The sequence below is a fragment of the Columba livia genome, chromosome 17 (genome assembly GCF_036013475.1).
Source record: "Columba livia isolate bColLiv1 breed racing homer chromosome 17, bColLiv1.pat.W.v2, whole genome shotgun sequence".
Classification (NCBI taxonomy): domain Eukaryota; kingdom Metazoa; phylum Chordata; class Aves; order Columbiformes; family Columbidae; genus Columba; species Columba livia.
Window position 1 is genome coordinate 12543995 of NC_088618.1, and position 16855 is coordinate 12560849.

At 64.3% G+C, this 16855-nt stretch overlaps 2 protein-coding genes across 7 annotated transcripts; one reads left to right on the forward strand and one right to left on the reverse strand.

The window, feature by feature from the left end:
• Positions 1-371: 371 nt before the first annotated feature.
• WSB2 (WD repeat and SOCS box containing 2) lies at positions 372-7630 on the reverse strand. Of its 3 annotated transcripts, none has more exons than XM_065033872.1 (9): positions 7474-7630; positions 4385-4556; positions 3500-3735; positions 2690-2821; positions 2483-2583; positions 2082-2254; positions 1750-1863; positions 1230-1337; positions 372-1012 (listed from the first exon to the last, which is right to left on the reverse strand). In XM_065033872.1, exons 1-9 carry the CDS (start codon positions 7613-7615, stop codon positions 850-852), a joined length of 1341 nt encoding a protein of 446 aa, XP_064889944.1. In that variant the 5' UTR covers positions 7616-7630; the 3' UTR covers positions 372-849. The 3 variants fall into 3 exon arrangements, with proteins under 3 accessions (XP_064889944.1, XP_064889947.1, XP_064889945.1); XM_065033875.1 differs by lacking the exon at positions 7474-7630 and adding an exon at positions 6721-6950; XM_065033873.1 differs by lacking the exon at positions 7474-7630 and adding an exon at positions 4700-4910.
• RASAL1 (RAS protein activator like 1) lies at positions 6951-16694 on the forward strand. 4 transcript variants are annotated; one of them, XM_065033867.1, is made up of 21 exons: positions 6951-7154; positions 8706-8762; positions 8852-8965; positions 9062-9123; positions 9196-9328; positions 10209-10290; positions 10368-10508; positions 10730-10818; positions 11309-11426; positions 11518-11671; positions 11867-11931; positions 12060-12172; positions 12261-12453; positions 12536-12673; positions 13294-13438; positions 13635-13810; positions 13895-14032; positions 14787-14922; positions 15003-15123; positions 15204-15262; positions 16354-16694. In XM_065033867.1, exons 1-21 carry the CDS (start codon positions 7090-7092, stop codon positions 16518-16520), a joined length of 2466 nt encoding a protein of 821 aa, XP_064889939.1. In that variant the 5' UTR covers positions 6951-7089; the 3' UTR covers positions 16521-16694. The 4 variants fall into 4 exon arrangements, with proteins under 4 accessions (XP_064889939.1, XP_064889941.1, XP_064889940.1 ...); XM_065033869.1 differs by having other exon boundaries at positions 9199-9328; XM_065033868.1 differs by having other exon boundaries at positions 10371-10508; positions 16354-16693.
• Positions 16695-16855: the final 161 nt, after the last annotated feature.

Here is a 16855-nt window from a genome sequence, read left to right on the forward strand (position 1 = left end):
AGCCTAAATCTCCCTCCTTTAGTTTTAAACCATCACCCCTTGTCCTATCACAACAGGCCCTGCTGAAAAGTCCATCCCCATCTTTCTTATCAGCTCCTTTTAAGTCCGGAAAGGCCGCAAAAAGGTCTCCCCGGAGCTTCTCTTCTCCAGCTGAACACCCCAGCTCTCTCAGCCTGTCCCCCAGCAGAGCTGTTCCAGCCTCGGGTCATTCCTGTGGCTCCTCTGGCCCCTCTCCAGCCAGTCCCACCACTGAACACTCACTGCTCTGCAGCACACTTCAGAGCCCAGCGAGCACTCGATGCCATCCCCACAGCCGCAGCAGGAGCCTGCCCTGCCAGGTACCCCCGGGTCACCTCCACCAACCACGATGATAAAGGTGATGAACCATTTTTTATTCTGTCATCGCTGTCACCTGCAGAGCCCCCCTCAGGTTTGTCCAGCTCACGCCCAGCCCAGGAGAGCGGCAGAGCCCACACTCCCCTGGGAACGGAGCTACAGCACGAGCCAGTCCCAGCGAGGGTCTTTTTGGGGGGATAACAAAAGCTCTGCTCACCTTCACCCCACAACATTGCACTGGAAGCAAAAGCACCTGACCCAAAACTTGCAGACAGCAGGGGGACCCTGTCCCCCTCACCCTCTGCGTGTATTTTTGCTGGGTTCTAGTATTATTACACCAAAAAAATCCCTCCACATTCACAGACACAGCCCCAAAACAAGGGGAATAGCAATCCTCCTGCCCTGCGGCTCACAAATCAGCCAGATGTTGCTGCGGTGCCTCCTCTGACCCAGGTCGAGCCGTGCCCGTGAGCAGAAGGCTCTCGCCTCTGCGCCTCCGCCTTTCCCACGGCATTAAAAAGTCCGGTAAGTGAGGAATTCCTTCAGCTTCCTGGGAATGGGGAGCGCCAGGACCTGGTACGTTGTCAGGAAGGTGCGCAGAGCTTTGCGACACAAGTGCTTTAGTGACGAAAGGACCCTCGGAGCGGTCCAGAATTGGACGTGGCCATCTCTGGTCCTGCAATGGGACCCAAAAAAGCCATGAGCGAAGGGTGGAGACTCGAGAAAGCTCGATCGCCCCCAAATATCCCAAGTTTGCAGCAACCACATGTTCCCCAGCCCAGGAAACAAGCCTGTACCCCCCCAGGGAAGCCCCAAGTTTGCTAAGCAGCCCCAGAGCTGCAGGAGGAGGGAGCAGCCACGTCGTCCTCCACTCCCCTCTCCCGCATACGCACCCCGTGGCGATGAAACCGCCGTGCGGGAAGTACATGCAGCACAGCCCGTTGGTCATGGGAGCAAACGCAACCGGAGACCGCATCTCCAACGCCCAGATCCTCAGCAGCCTGCGGAGAGAGGGAGGGAACACGATGGCAGACCCACAACCCCCAGCGCCTGCCGCTGAAGTGAAACCTCTCAGAATCCCTCTCTGGGAAAGGATTTTCGTCCCATGGGCTTAGAGCATCCCAGGAGTGTCCCAGCAAGGCGGGAGGAACCGTCCCCTGCATGCAGACAGAGCTGGTGACGGTGCCGAGGGGCACAGCGAGGGTGGCACAATACAGAGGACACGGCTTGTTGCTCCAACAGGTGACAGTGCTACCCTTTGCCACAGCCAAGCTGCGGTGTCCCAGGCTGCCCACCCTTTCCCTTCACACTGGGCATTTGTGCGGACCTGGCACGTGAGGGCTGCTCCCCCCGGCACATCCTGAGCTCCTGGGATCCTCTTCCCACTGGAGGTCCCCAAGGGGAGTCACTCACCTGTCGTCCGCCACCGTGGCCAGGTAGAGCCCCTCAGGGGAGAAGCAGACGGAGCGCAGGGAGCTGGTGTGGACCTCGCTGCTGTAATCCGGCGCAGAGTGCAGGGGAACGTGGCTGCGGGGTGAGAGAACAAGCCCCGCGTCAGCGCCAGGCTGCTGTGAGCCACGTCCCCAGCGCTCCAGAGATGGCAGAGGGGCCAAATTTGTCAAGTCAAAGCCCTCTTTCAGCCCCTGGAGACAGGAGAGGTGGTCGCTGTGCCCAACTAGAAGGAAAGGCCATGTTCAGCCCCTCTGCCCCCCTTCCACAGTCCTCCACCACCCAGGGCTCCGTACCGCAGCGTCCTCAGCTGCTCCCCGGTGTAGGGGTCCCACATGATGACGCAGGCGTCATACGAAGCGGTGACAAGGAGCGCCGAGTCCGGCGAGAAGTCACAGGAGACCACGCTGCTCTGGTGGCCCTCCAGCCGCCGGATGAGGGTGTAGGACCGCATGCTCCACAGCAGCGCCTGCGGGACACGGCCAGGGGCTGAGACTGTGAGCATCCCCGAGGAGAAGCACCTCAGGGTTTAAGCCGCAGGGAATTTGCTCCCAGCTCCTCTACGCAGAGCCTGGAAGGCTGAGGAGCGAGGGTAGCTCTGGCCTGGCCCCTTCTCACAGAAGGTTTTTGCATTGGGGGGGGACACAGAAGGCTGAAGAGAGCACTGGATTCATGGCTCCTGCTCAGCAGGACTCACCGACTTCTCTCCGGCTGCAGAGCAGAGCATCCTGCAGTCTGGGGAGATGGAGCAGCAATAGACCCACTGAACATGGCCTGACAGCACCTGGACCTGCCGCCCTGCAGACAGCAGACACGCGGGTCACGAGGGGGGAGCACAAGAGGCAGCGCTGGGACCTGCTCTCCCCACACCTTTCCCAAGAGTGAGCACGTAGGATGCCCCTACCATCTCTGCTCAGGTCCCAGACACGCAAGGTCTTGTCCCGTGAGGCAGACACAAGGATGAGGCTTCCATTGGGAGCGAAGCTGAGGTCTCTGACCACGTCCTGGTGCCCCACGAGGCTGAAAAGGAGGTGACCTGTGGAGAAGGGACATGCTGAACACCGTCCTGCCATGGGGAACGAGGCCGTGCCGCTCAGGCACAGGCAGCCCCACCTGGGACAGGGCAGGGGCTCCTGATCAACCCGAGGAAGTATTTGGACAATGATGAATCATAGAAACGTTAATCATTTTGGTTGGAAAAGCACCTCAAGATCATCGAGTCCAACCGAAACCCACCCCTGTCCCTGCCCCATGTCCTGAGAACCTCGTCTCCGTCTGTCCAACCCTCTAGGGATGGTGACTCCAGCACTGCCCTGGGCAGCCTGTTCCAATGCCCCACAGCCCTTTGGGGAAGAAATCATTCCCCAGATCCAACCTCAACCTCCCCTGGCGCAACTTGAGGCCGTTTCCTCTGCTCCTGGCGCTTGTTCCTGGGGAGCAGAGCCCGACCCCCCTGGCTCCAAGCTCCTTTCAGGCAGTTCAGAGATCAGAAGGTCTCCCCTCAGCTCCTGTTCTCCAGCTGAACCCCCAGGTCCCTCAGCCGCTCCATCACACTTGTGCTCCAGCCCCTCACCAGCTCTGTTCCCTTCTTTCAACTCGCTCCAGCACCTCAAGGCCTTTCTTGGCTTGAGGGGATCTCCTCCCAAGGGGGAACAAGGAGAGAAAAAACACTCTGAAGCCATGACTGCTCCTGCTGTCAACATGGGCTACTCACCTGACTGCACCTCCCAGACCTTGATCTGCCCATCGTTGAGCCCAGTGGCCAGGATCAGGCAGGGAAGACCCACAGCACAGGCAGGGTCAGTCTCCCGTGCCTCTGCCACCGGCCAGGCACTGAAGGCCAAGCCCCACACGATCTGGCCACACTCCAGCGTCTTCTCCTTGGCACCCCCTCGGCTCCTCACCTCGGCTTTGCTGCCACGGCTCTTGCGCTCCGAGGTTTTGCAGTTGCTGGGGGAAAAAAGAGAGACATAAAATTATAGAATCATTTTGGCTGGAAAAGCTCCTCAAGATCATGGAGTCCAACCATAACCCACCCCTGGCACTGCCCCATGTCCTGAGAACCTCATGTCCGTCTGTCCAGCCCTCCAGGGCTGGTGACTCCAGCACTGCCCTGGGCAGCCTGTTCCAATGCCCCACAGCCCTTTGGGGAAGAAATTGTTCCCCACATCCAACCTCAACCTCCCCTGGCGCAACTTGAGGCCGTTTCCTCTGCTCCTGGCGCTTGTTCCTGGGGAGCAGAGCCCGACCCCCCTGGCTCCAAGCTCCTTTCAGGCAGTTCAGAGATCAGAAGGTCTCCCCTCAGCTCCTGTTCTCCAGCTGAACCCCCCAGGTCCCTCAGCCGCTCCATCACACTTGTGCTCCAGCCCCTTCACAGATATATGTACGTTTTCAAACCAAGCCTCACCATACATCACCTTTTCCCTTTCATAAATTAACTCTATTTTTGAAGTCCTGAAGGTTTCAAGCAGCTGGTGTTCAGCCTTTAAGCTGCCCCTCCAGCAAGACGACGTGTCCCCGTCCCCGGGCAGCCTGTTCCCCCCAGAATCCCACCCCACAGCTCCACGGACCCCCTTCCCCACCCAGCGCCCCTGCTCACAGCTCGGCCTCCTCCAGGGGCCAGGGGATCAGCTTCACCACGCAGTGTCCCTGCGACCAGGCGAACCAGCTGCCGTCAGGGGAGAAGGCCACGCTCCAGGTCTCGCAGCTGGACTTCCAGTCGTAGCGCTGCGGCCGGCCCGGCTTCAGCTCCGCCAGCAGCACCGGCTCCTCTGCCCGGGGAGAACGCCACGTTACCCCCCGGCCTGGGCCCGGGCCTGGCCCCGCTCCGCCCGCCCGCCCGCCCTCCCATGGGGACGGGGGACCCAGCCAGGTGGCCCCGGGCGCCGCGGAGCCCGCTCACCGCCCCCCTCACCTCCGCCCGGCTTCATGGCGGCTCCGCGGCCCGCCCGGCCCGGCCCCGCCGCCTCCGCCCGGCCCCGGCAAGGCCCTGGCGGGCCGGGCCCAGGCCCGGGCACAGGCCCAGGGCGGCGGTAGCGGCGGCGCGGGGAGGGGACCCCGGTCACCGCTCCTCCGGCACCGCCCCGCCTGGGGAGCGGGGAGGGACCCGCCGCCACCGCCTCCTGGCCGGGGGTGGAGCCGGGAGCGGCACGGAGCCCCGGGCACAGGCTCCAACCCCCGCGGGGCTGCCGCTCCCCGGCCCGGGCGTGGGACACAAGGCACCCGGGGAACAGGTCGGGCGGCAAACAAAGCACCGGCCCGCCAAGGGCCCCGCTCCGGGACACCCGCGTCCCCCGACACCCCCGGATGCGGGGCTGGCGCAGCGGGGGCTGTTCTCGGGATGGGGGTGCAGGGGGGACGAGACCCCAGGGGAACTGCAGGGACCCAGAACCCACTGGTGCCACCCCGGGGCAGTGACCCCCCAAGGGACCCAGCACCCACACGGTGACATCCCCCCTGGCAGTGACTCCACCATGGACCCAGCACCCACATGGTGACACCCCCCTGAGGACCCAGCACCCACACAGTGACACCCCCTGGCAATGGCACCTCCAGGGACCCAGCACCCAGATGGTGACACCCCCAGCAGTGACCCCCCCAAGGACCCATCACCCACACAGTGACACCCCACCAGTGACACCCCCAGGGGACCCAGCACTTGCACACTGACACCTCCCAGGGACACAGCACCCACACGGTGACACCCCGTGGCAGTGACCCCCCCACGGACCCAGCACCCACATGGTGACACCCCCCTGGCAGTGGCACCCCAGAGTCCCAGCACTTGCACAGTGACACCCCCTCAAGGACCTAGCACCCACATGGTGGCACCTCCAGGGACCCAACACCCAGATGGTGACATCCCCAGCAGTGACCCCCGCCAAGGGACCCAGCACCCACTGGTAACACGCCCCCGGCAGTCCCCCCCTCAGGGACACAGCGCTTGCACAATGACACCTCTCTGGGACCCAGCACCCACTGGTGACACCCACCCTGGTACTGATGCCCCAAAGGGACCCAGTACCCACAAAGTGACACCCCCCCCCAGCAGTGACCCCCCTAAGGACCCAGCACCCACATGGTGACAGCCACCCCACCAGTGGCACTCCAGGGTCCCAGCACTTGCACAGTGACACCCTCCCAAGGACCCAGCACCCACACGTGACACTCCCTGGCAGTGGCCCCCCCAAGGGGCACAGCACTCACATGGTGACACCCCTGCAATGTCATCTCCAGGGACACAGCACCCAGATGGTGACACCCCCAGCAGTGACCCCCCCTGGGACCCAGCACCCACACGGTGACCCCCCCTGCAGCAGCACCCCAAAGCCTCAGCACCCGCTGGTGACGCCGGTCCTGGCGGTCCCCACCGTGAGTCACCGCAGCAGACAGCTGGCCAGCCCGCCCCCACCTCCCCCCCAATTCCCCATCCCTCCAGCCCCCCAACTGTCACCGCTCTGCCTGCTGGGGGGGGCCACACACCAACAGGGCAGTGGGGACAGAGGGGACATCCCCCCCGGTGATCATCCCCAACCCCAGTTTGGGGTACCCGATGTGAAAAGCCAGGATGTGGGGAGCATCGTGGTGCTGCACCTGAAAACACCCCAGGATCTGCTGGAGTTTGGCTCAGGGTGTCCCCTGCAAAGGGGGGACACCCACTGTGGGGGACACATCCCACGGGGGTCACAGGGGCGCTGTGCCAGCGGCCCCCCAAACTGTCTGCGTCCTCTGCTGCATCCCCACCACGAGGCTCACACCAGGCTCCCCATGGCACCCACCACCCCGTTGGGGTACAGACAGAGCCCCGCCACCCTGGGGACAGTCCCTCGAGCCACTCAGCTGTAACAGGACACAAGCCACCACCCCCCAGTGGCCAACACCCCACCATGGCCCCGTGCCTCAGTTTCCCCACCGCTACGACACGAGAGACTTTACCCACACTGGTGGTCACCGATCCCCGGGGGGAAAGACCCCCATGGTGAGTTTCCATTGAGTGGCAACCCGTGGCCACCGGCAGGTCGCCACATGTCCCCTGCGCCGGTGGCACACGGCCAGGCCCCCCAGCTCGCCCGCTGCTGCGTGCCCGCGCTCCAGCTGCCTTTGTGCTCGGGCGCAGGTGGGAGCGAAGCGGCGAGAAAAACAATCGAGAAGAGGAAAAAGGAAGAAGCGAGAGCAAGACGCGGTTGGGGAGGAGGAGGAGGAGGCCGGTGCTGGCAGCTCCAGCGGGGGTGTGGGGGGGTCGGGGCACACCCGTTGTATACCCCCCACATGGACTCCTAGGTGCCCACCCCGAAGTTCGCCGGCATGGCCAAAGCCACCTCCCTGCACTGCCGGGTGGTGGAGGGGAAGGACCTGCCCGCCAAGGACGTGTGAGTGGCTCGGGGGGGGGTCTCACCCCCCCAATTTCCCCTGGCCCCTCACCCTGGGAGATGTGGCGGGGAGGTGGGAGGGCTGGGAGCCCTGGGTGCTGTGCTCTCCCTGCGGTTTTTGGGGTCCCTGCTTGCACTCATGCTGGCAGGGACCCAGTACTCCAAATGGGGGAGATCTGGGGGTGACAGGGGACTGCCAGCCCTCTCAGCCCCCCCATCCCCCCACTGAAAGGTATAAGCCTCCCAACCCCTTGAACATCCCCCCCAGCTGGGCAGGGGTAACACTTGGGGGGACACCGTCCCCCGCACCCCCACATACCTGGTGGGCATCCGTGAGGTTGGAAGGGGGGGGAATGGGCCGGGGAGGTGCAGGGAGCCCCCCTGCCCGCGGAGGTAACACTTGGCTGGGCAGCTGGGCAGGGGTAACACTTGGGGGGACACCGTCCCCCGCACCCCCACATACCTGGTGGGCATCCGTGAGGTTGGAAGGGGGGGGAATGGGCCGGGGAGGTGCAGGGAGCTCCTGCCCGCGGATCCGCCCCCGCGGAGCGGGCAGCAGTCCGGATGTGCCAGCCTGGCACCGCGGCGGCTGCCAGCGCCGGGCAGCGGGGCCGCCCCTGTCTCAGTTTCCCCACCCGGCGGGTGCTGCGCTGGGTACCCCATTCGGGAGGTCGGGGCACGGCGGGGCCATCCGGACCCACCAGGATAGGGGTGAGGTGTCCGGTGCCACCCCCAAACCCAGCTTGGGGCTGCGGAGGGTCTCGGGGTGACCCGCTCTCGTCCGGGGGGGTCGGGAGCTGTCACCCCCCAGCTTTTCCTGCCTGTCCCTGCCAGAGCGGCCGGACCATGGGCTTTGCTTGCCGGGGGGATGTTGGGGTGCCCCTGCTGTTTAACGCCGTTCCTTAACCAGCCACATCGCCCTCTGCACCCACAGCCGGGACGCTCCCGTCTGTCCCCACGCCGGTGGCTGGGACTGGGGCTGGGGTCCCCTCCCCCTCCCCTCCCGGGGGCTGCAGCACCCCATGTCATCCCCTGTCTCCAGCAGCTGGGGATTCGGGGCTCCAGCATCCCCCTGGGAGGCAGCCCGCGGTGCTGTAAATGAGCAGGGAGGGGTCTTTGCAGGGGAGAGCCCTAGATCTATCGTTTGTCCCCTCCGGCGCGTCCTCCCCCGCGGAAAGGGTTAAGCCTGGGAAGGGCTCCGGGCCAGGCCAATGTCACCCTGACACTGGGGGTTGCCACAGAAACTGGGGCTTGGCTGTGCCGCTGGCGGGACATGGTACCCACGGGGGAGGAGGATACGGGGGGGCGCAGGGCGATGGCTTGGGCGGCAGGGCTGGGACAAGGTGTTGTCCCCATCCCCATGTCAGCTGCGGGGCTGGGCTGAGACCTGGCAACTCATCCCACCTCCCGGGTCTGGGGTTGAAAGTGCTGCTCAGATCCGGCCCCCTAAGCCCCCGCAGCAGCAGCCCCTAGCTTGGGTGGGACCCCAGAGGATGGGTGGTACCCCAGGTGGGGGGCTGAGCCCCCCAGCACCCACATCCTCCTCCCCAGGTCTGGCTCCAGTGATCCTTACTGTGTGGTCAAGGTGGACAACGAGGTGGTGGCCAGGTATGTGGGACACCCTGCCACCCCGGGGAGGGGACACGTGGGGGGACAGGTGGTGTCCCTGGGGGGTGCAGCCACCTCTGCCACCACAGAACAGCCACGGTGTGGAAGAGCCTGAACCCTTTTTGGGGTGAGGAATACACCCTACGCCTGCCCCATGGCTTCCGCAGCCTCGCCGTCTACGTGCTGGATGAAGACACCATTGGGTAAGGGGAACAATGGGTGTGGGCACCGGGGACCCCCCGAGGGGTGGCATGTCCCCACCGGTGGCCTCAGTGCCCGCTGTGTCTCTGCCCTGACAGGCAGGATGACGTTATTGGCAAAGTCTCGCTCAGCCGCCAGCAGATCTCTGCTGAGCCACGGGGTGAGTCGGGGCACAGTGGGGGGCTGGGGGTCTGACAAGGCACCATGGGGTGCCCACACTGTCACCCCCCAGCAGGTGTTGACAGCTGGCTGAGCCTGGTGCCCGTAGATCCCGATGAGGAGGTGCAGGGCGAGATCCACCTGGAGCTGGGGGTCCCCGAGCGGGGCCACCCGCGGGTGCTGCGCTGCCACCTCATTGAGGCCAGGTGGGTGGGGGGGACTGGTGGGGCACAACGGGGGCACAGCCACCCCCAGGGTCTTATTTTGGGCTGGTGGGGTCTGGGCAGTGGGAGGAGGGGAGGAGATGGGGACAGTGGAGGCACAGGGCTCATCCTTCCCACTTGTCACCAAGAAAGGCCCTCACTGTCTCCTGCTTGGGGACATCAATGGTGCCAACATGTGTCATGATGCTGTGGGGTCTCAGTGGAGAATGAGCTGCTTTGGACACTGCCAGCCCTGCTCGGGGACAGGACAAGGGGACAAGGGGCATAGATGGGTGGCCCAGAGGGCCATGGGGTACATGAGGACAGTCCCCATCAGACCAGCTGGCTCTTGCAGCAAGTTTCTCCCCTTTGGCTTCAAAATTTCGGGAAAATAAGGCACAGTGCAGCCTGTCCCTCTACTTTGCTCTGGGTGTGTGTGTGTGTGTGCGTGCACACATGTCTGCGTGTTTGTGCGTGTGTATGTGCATGTGCACACGTATGTGCCCACACACGCAGTGCCAGCCAGGCAGGATGCTGGCAGCGGAGCAGGCGGCAGAGGCAGCAGCATCCCGCTGCCATGGCAACTGAAGCGGCTACCAAGGCAACATGATGGCCATGGGGCCAGGCATCAGGGACAGCAGAGCCCCCCCACACTGTGCTATGTGGCCCCCAGGGACCGGGGGAGGAGGGGGTTTGGGGAAGAGTGCTGGGGAATGGGGACCCACTCTCACCAGCATTGCCCCAGTGTGTCCCATGGGTGCCCCATGGGTGCCTGCTGTGCCCAGGCAAGCCAGAGGAAATGGGGGACACCGGGGTACAGGGACCGTGCTGGTGGGGATGGGTGCTGCCCGCTGCACCCCCGCTGACCCCCACCTCCCCACAGGGACCTGGCCCCCCGGGATCCCTCGGGCACCTCGGACCCCTTTGCCAGGGTGTTGTGCTGCGGACACACATTGGAGACAGCCGTGAGTCGGGGTGCCGGGTGCTGGGACCCAGAGGCTCAGACACCTTGTCCCCCATGGCCACCCATCCCTGTCCCCAGCAGGTGATTAAGAAAACCCGTTTCCCGCGCTGGGACGAGGTACTGGAGTTCGAGCTGGCAGAGGGTGAGCTGCGGGAGGCCGTGCTGAGCGTGGAGCTGTGGGACTGGGACATCGTGGGCAAGAATGACTTCTTGGGACGGGTGAGGACCCTGGGGACCCCCCCCCCACTCCCCTCCCTGTGTCAGGGTCTGGGTGACCACAGGGACAGGGACAGGGATATGTGCACCCACCAGTGCCACATTCAGAGCCCACACGAGTGCTGGGCTCACCCAAGAAGGGGTCCCCACTGGCGGGGGGAAGTGAGGAACAGCGTGGGGTGCTGGCACATGTGTCCCCACCAATCAGACCTCTGTCCCCTCAGGTGGAGTTCCCCCTGGACACCATCTGCACGGAGCCCACCAAGGGCTGGTTCCAGCTCCTGCCCTTCCCCGGCAGCACCAGGGACTGCGGGTGAGCGCAGGCAGCACCAGCAGCTCCCCAGGCTCTATATATTTCATGAACTATTCAAAGTATTTTGTTTTCAACTTGCAAAGCACAAACACTTTAAAAAATGCAGGATTTTCCCCTCTTCAATGAACATTATCTTGTTTGTGCCCACATGGAAGTGTTCTGTGAGACAAAAAGCCAGGAAAATGAGCATAGAATATTATTAAATGATGGGGCCAACAATAGCCAGAAACAGCCATGGATGAGGGTCCTGCTAAGGCAAAAGTGTGTGTATTTCTAGTTTAATAAGGATGAGGATTATTGGCCTAGAAAATGTCATCCTTAAGCTGAGGTTTAAGGTTTGCGAAAATGTAAAAAGCCTGAAAATGTGTCTTTGAATGGAAAGGCTTAGCCAGCTTCAGAAACGGTTTTCGTTTATAATGCATGGGAAATTGCGTTCCCCCTGGGAAGGACCTGGGGTGCTGGGGGTGCAGGCTGCAGGATGTCGTTGCAGGGGACAGCTGGGGGCCCTGCGGCTGACGGTGCGGCTGGAGGAGGACACGGTCCTGCCCGCCCCGTACTACCAGCCCCTCATCCAGCTCCTCACCGAGCCCGTCCTCTGCCCCGGCCAGGTGGGTGCTACAGGGTGGGGGGACCCTCGTGGGGCAGGTGGGGAGCACCATGGTGTGGGACCCCCCCATGGCCACCCTGCCCTCCCCACAGCCCCCTACTGGCACGGCGCTGGCCATCCTGGAGGAGGTGACCTCAGGGGACAGCCGGCAGGACGTGGCCACCAAGCTGGTGAAGATCTTCTTGGGACAGGGGCTGGCCGTGCCCCTCCTGGACTATCTTGTCACCCGCGAGCTGGCCAGGACCAGTGAGTGCCGGGGCTGGGGGCACCACCTGCACCCCCAGGCTGGGAAACTGGGGTAGCAGGGTCCCCACAGGGAGAAGAGTGGAGCCACCAAGGGGGAGGCAGGAAAGCTGCCACATGTCCCCGGGGTCGGGCACATTGGAGGCAGCTGGGACATCGCCCTGTGCCCGTCTCACCACAGCCTCTGCGCCCTTCCAGCGGACCCCAACACCCTGTTCCGCTCCAACTCGCTGGCCTCCAAGTCCATGGAGCAGTTCATGAAGGTGACTATGGGAGGTGACACCAGCCATGTTCCCGCTGTGCCCTCCTGTGATGGCATGAGGGCACAGAGCCAGGCAGGGTTTGTGGGAACAGTCTGGGGACAACGCTGGTGACTTCCCGCCCCTTGCAGGTGGTGGGGCTGCCCTACCTGCACGAGGTCCTGAAGCCCATGGTGAACCGCATCTTCGAGGAGAAGAAGTACGTGGAGCTGGACCCCGGCAAGATGGAGCTGAGCCGTGGCAGGCGAGTGCCATCCCCACCACGGTGTCCCCAATTGCTGCTGAACCCATGGGTCACCTTGGTGGCTTTCGACCCGGCGGTGTCCCCGCAGGAGGATCTCCTTCAAGGGGTCCCTGTCAGAGGCTCAGGTCCGGGAGAGCAGCCTGGAGCTGCTCAAGGGCTACCTGGGGGACATCGTCGATGCCATCGTGGGCTCGGTGGACAAGTGTCCCCTCCTCATGAGGGTGGCATTCAAGCAGCTCCGCAGGCGGGTGGAGGAGCGCTTCCCGTCACAGCAGCATGAGGTGGGACACGTCGGGGCGCCAGGAGTCCATGTGCCGCCAAGTCCCCCACCCTGAGCCCTGAGTTGTCCTCATCCCTGGCCAGGAGGTGCGGTACTTTGCCATCAGTGGGTTCCTCTTCCTCCGCTTCTTCGCTCCTGCTGTCCTCACCCCAAAGCTCTTCAGCCTCCGGGAGCAGCATGCAGACCCCCGCACCGGCCGAACGCTCCTGCTGCTCGCCAAGGTGTGGGGGGGGATGGGGACACTGGGAGGGATGGGGACACTGTGGAAGGATGGAGACCATTGGGAGGTATGGGGACCCCAGGGAGTGATGGAGACACTGGGGAGGGATGGGGACCCTGGGGACAGATAAGGACCCAAGAGAGGGATGGGAACCCTGGGGAGGGATGGGGGGCGTGGGGAGGGACAGGGACCTCAGGGAGGGACAGGGACCTTGGGGAGAGCTGGGGACACTGGAGTGGGACAGGGACTCTGGGGGGGGATGAGGACACTGTCGAAGGATGGGGACACTGGGGAGGCATGTGGGGCCCAAGGGACAGATGGAGACCCCAGGAGGTGAATGGAGACCTCTTGGAAAAGATGGGGGCCCAGGGGAAGGACGTGGACCCCAGGGAATGATGGGGACCCCAAAGAGGGCAGCACCATTCCTGTCCCCATGCCACACGCCACGGGCTGGCTCCTTCCCACACCACTCGGGGCCAGCCCTGCCCGTCCCCAGGCCATGCCACTGCACCCTGGGCACAGCACAGAGCTGCAGGGGGGCAGCCAGAGGGGCGTCCTTCCCCTGCAGTCCCCACACCATTGTGGGGTACAGCAGCGTGAACCCTTCCCGGTGTGGGGCAGGCACTGCAGAGCATCGGCAACCTGGGGCTGCAGCTGGGGCAGGGCAAGGAGCCGTGGATGGCCCCACTGCACGTCGTCCTGCTGCCCAGCGTCACCCGTGTCACCACCTTCCTGGACAGCCTGGTCGCGGTGGAGAGCACTGACGGTGAGCGGGCACACTGTCCCAACACCCAACACAGAGGGGTGGCGTCATCCCTGCTGTGCCCTGGCAGCATCCCTGGGGAGGGGGACACGCTCGGTGATGTGCGGATGCTGCCAGGATGGCCAAGGTTAGGCATCCTCGGGCTGGGGGAAGCGGTGGCACTCGGGGTGACAGCGCTGCCTCTGTGCCATGGCCACAGCGGGCGAGGAGCCAGTGCCACCAGCACTTTTCCAGCCCTCGGCCACCATCAAGGAGGGGTACCTGCACACCCGCACGGCGGGGGGGGCTGCGCTGCTGCCGCGCTTCGCCTTCAAGAAAAGGTACTTCTGGCTCAGCAGCGAGGCCCTCACCTTCTCCAAGTCCCCCGAGTGGCAGGTGAGTGCTGCCTGTGACCCCCACTCTGTGTGGGGTGTCCCAGGGATGTGGGTGCAGTGAATGATGGTGTTTTGGGGCCCCCAGGAGCGCTGCTCCATCCCAGTGCCGCAGATGCGGGCGGTGGAGCGGGTGGACGAGGGCACCTTCCAGCACCCCCACGTCATGCAGATCGTGGCGCAGGACAGCACTGGGGAGCTCCACACCACCTACATCCAGTGCAAGGTAGGTGCCCCCCACCCCACCCCAAGCACCCTAGGAACCCCCCACCCCATTGCCCCAGGAGCCTTCTCCCCAGCACTCAGCCTTGGGGCACCCCACGGTCCTGTGGGGACAATGGGAATGGTCCTGGACACTAATCTGGCTCTACCCAGGCATGGGCTGTACTGGGAACACTGGGGTGCCCAGCACTGGCTGTACTGGGGTCAAGGGGGTGTCTAGGTCCTGGCTGTACTGGGAAAATTGGGGTATCCTACTCTGGCTTTACTGGGGTCACTGGGGTACCAGCTCTGTGGTACTGGGATCAGTGGGGTATCCAGACACATCTGTACTGGGGTCACTGGGGTGCCAGCTCTGGGGTACTGGGATCAGTGGGGTATCCAGACACATCTGTACTGGGGTCACTGGGGTACCAGCTCTGGGGTACTGGGATCAGTGTATCCAGTTGTATCTGTTCTGGGGTCTCTGGGATAATAGCCCTATCTGTACTGGGTAACTGGATTCCCACCCCTATTTACACTGGGGTCACTGGGGTACCCTGGCTCCCACAGTGCCATCTCCCCACCAGGTCCTACCTGGGCAGCTTTGCCATCAAACTGGCACTCCCTGTCACCTGGCCCTGGTGCCCAGCCCTGTCAGGGGCCCCATCAGCATCACCCATCCCCACCTCCACCCTCCTCCTCCTCCCCACCAGTGACTCCCAGTGCGGGGTGCCCACGGGTGCCTGGCGCGGTGCCACCCTCCCTCCCTGTCCCCGCAGAGTGCCCAGGAGCTGTGGCAGTGGCTCTGGGCGCTGCGACGGGCCAGCAGTGCCAACGAGGCCATGCTGCCCACCTGCCACGCGGGCACCTTCCGCGCCGGGCGCTGGACCTGCTGCCTGCAGCCCACCTGCACAGGTAAGGCCAGCAGGGTGGGGGTTCCCCTGGGCAGGGCGTGTGGGGGACCCCGACATCCCCGCTGTGGCTCTCGTTGGCAGCACCCGGGTGCAGCCGGACCCACAGCACCGTGGTGCTGGGTGAGTGGAGGGACCCCCTGGACCCCGCGGCAGCGGCGCAGACGCTGTACCGGCACCTCCAGCAGGCGGGGGCCCGGCTGCGGTGAGGCTGGGGGGGACACCCTGGGGGACCCCGGGTGCTGGTGGGCAGGGGGGAGCGTGCTGAGGGTCCCTCTCCTGCAGGGCGACCGAGGGTCCCGAGGGCAGCGCGAGGCATGAGCCCCCAGGCCCAGGGCAGGCAGGTACGGGCAGCCCTGTGGGGGCGATGGGGACTCTGCACCCCAGGGTGCTGGTTGGGGCGGCCCCTGCTTGGGGACACACCAATGCACGCTTGTGTGTGCATGAACATGCTTGAACATGCATGCACACACTTGCACATGCAGGCAAAGATGCACACGTTCCTGTGCTTGTGCGCACACACAAGCACACTTATGCATGCACTTGCACACGCAAGCACGCTTGCACAGACATGAATACGCTCGCACAGGCAGCACACACACTCACAGGCAGCACACACACTCACAGGCAGCACACACTTGCAACACGCATGCACGCACACTCACACAGACACACACACGTGTCCACATTTGCATGCACAGCCAGGCACATACTTGCATGTACTTACACATGCATGCACACACAGGAACAAGTGTGAATGCACTCGCACACACATGCACATGCATGTACACACTTGCACATGCATGGACACACACGCACGGATACACGTGCACAGGCATGCACACCCACACACACACCCCACAGCCAGCACTCCACTGGTTCCCTCCAGTAGGGGACAGCAAATACACGCAGCCAGGGACACAGGGATGGACACAGGGATGGGACACAGGGACACAAACCCAGCTGCATGCACATGCTCAGACTCAGCCCCACGCACGGCTGTGCACACGCTGATACACACGTGGGTGCGTGGGTGGGTGCACACGCACACAGAGACACACTGGCACCCACCCGGAATACACCCAACACCCACACAAACATCCACCCACCCATAAACACCCCCCATCCCCACGAACCCCACGCACACAAGCACCCCCAGCAGTGTCTGTCCACGTCGTGGGGTGCTGGGGGGTTAGGGGATGGATGAGGGGCCGTGGGACGGGCTGGGATGTGGTGGGATGGGGGGACATAGTGGTACATAGTGGGTGGTTCGGGAGTGGGTGCTGGCGATGGGTGTCACGGGTGGGTGCTGGGGGTGGGTATCAGGGATGGATGCCGCGGGGGGAGGCACTGCTTGGGGTGCCGGGGGGTTGCTGGGGAGTGGGTGCCACGGGGTGGGTGCCGGGAGTGGCGCTGACCCTGCCGGGGGGCGCAGGCGAGCCCGCCGCGGGACGGCTGCACGCGGTGCTGCGGGACCTGGACATCGCCCACGACGCCTTCGCCCGCCGGGACGGCGCCCCGAGGCCGCCCCCGAGCCCCCCAACGGCCCCAAGCCCCTCAACAGCCCCGAGTCCTCCCATGGCCCCGCCGCCCGCCATTTGAACGCCGGAGACCGCTGCTGGACTACAACTCCCAGCATGCCCTGCGCCCTCCCTGCGCGCAGCCCCGCCTGCCCGCGCCGCGGGGCATGCTGGGAGTTGTAGTCCCCGCCACCCACTGCCCTCCCGCTTCCCCCTTCATCCCACCCGGCACCCGTGTGCGAGAACAGAGGGTCTGAGCCCCCTCCCCCCCTCCAGCACAACACACACACGTGCTCCTCTGTCCACGGGGGTGCCCCAAGTCCCACCCCCCCGCCAACCCAGCATCCCCGCAGGGAGGGACCAACACCCACCCTTGGGGCCGATCCTGGGGCGATGCCACCCAGCACCCCAGGAAAG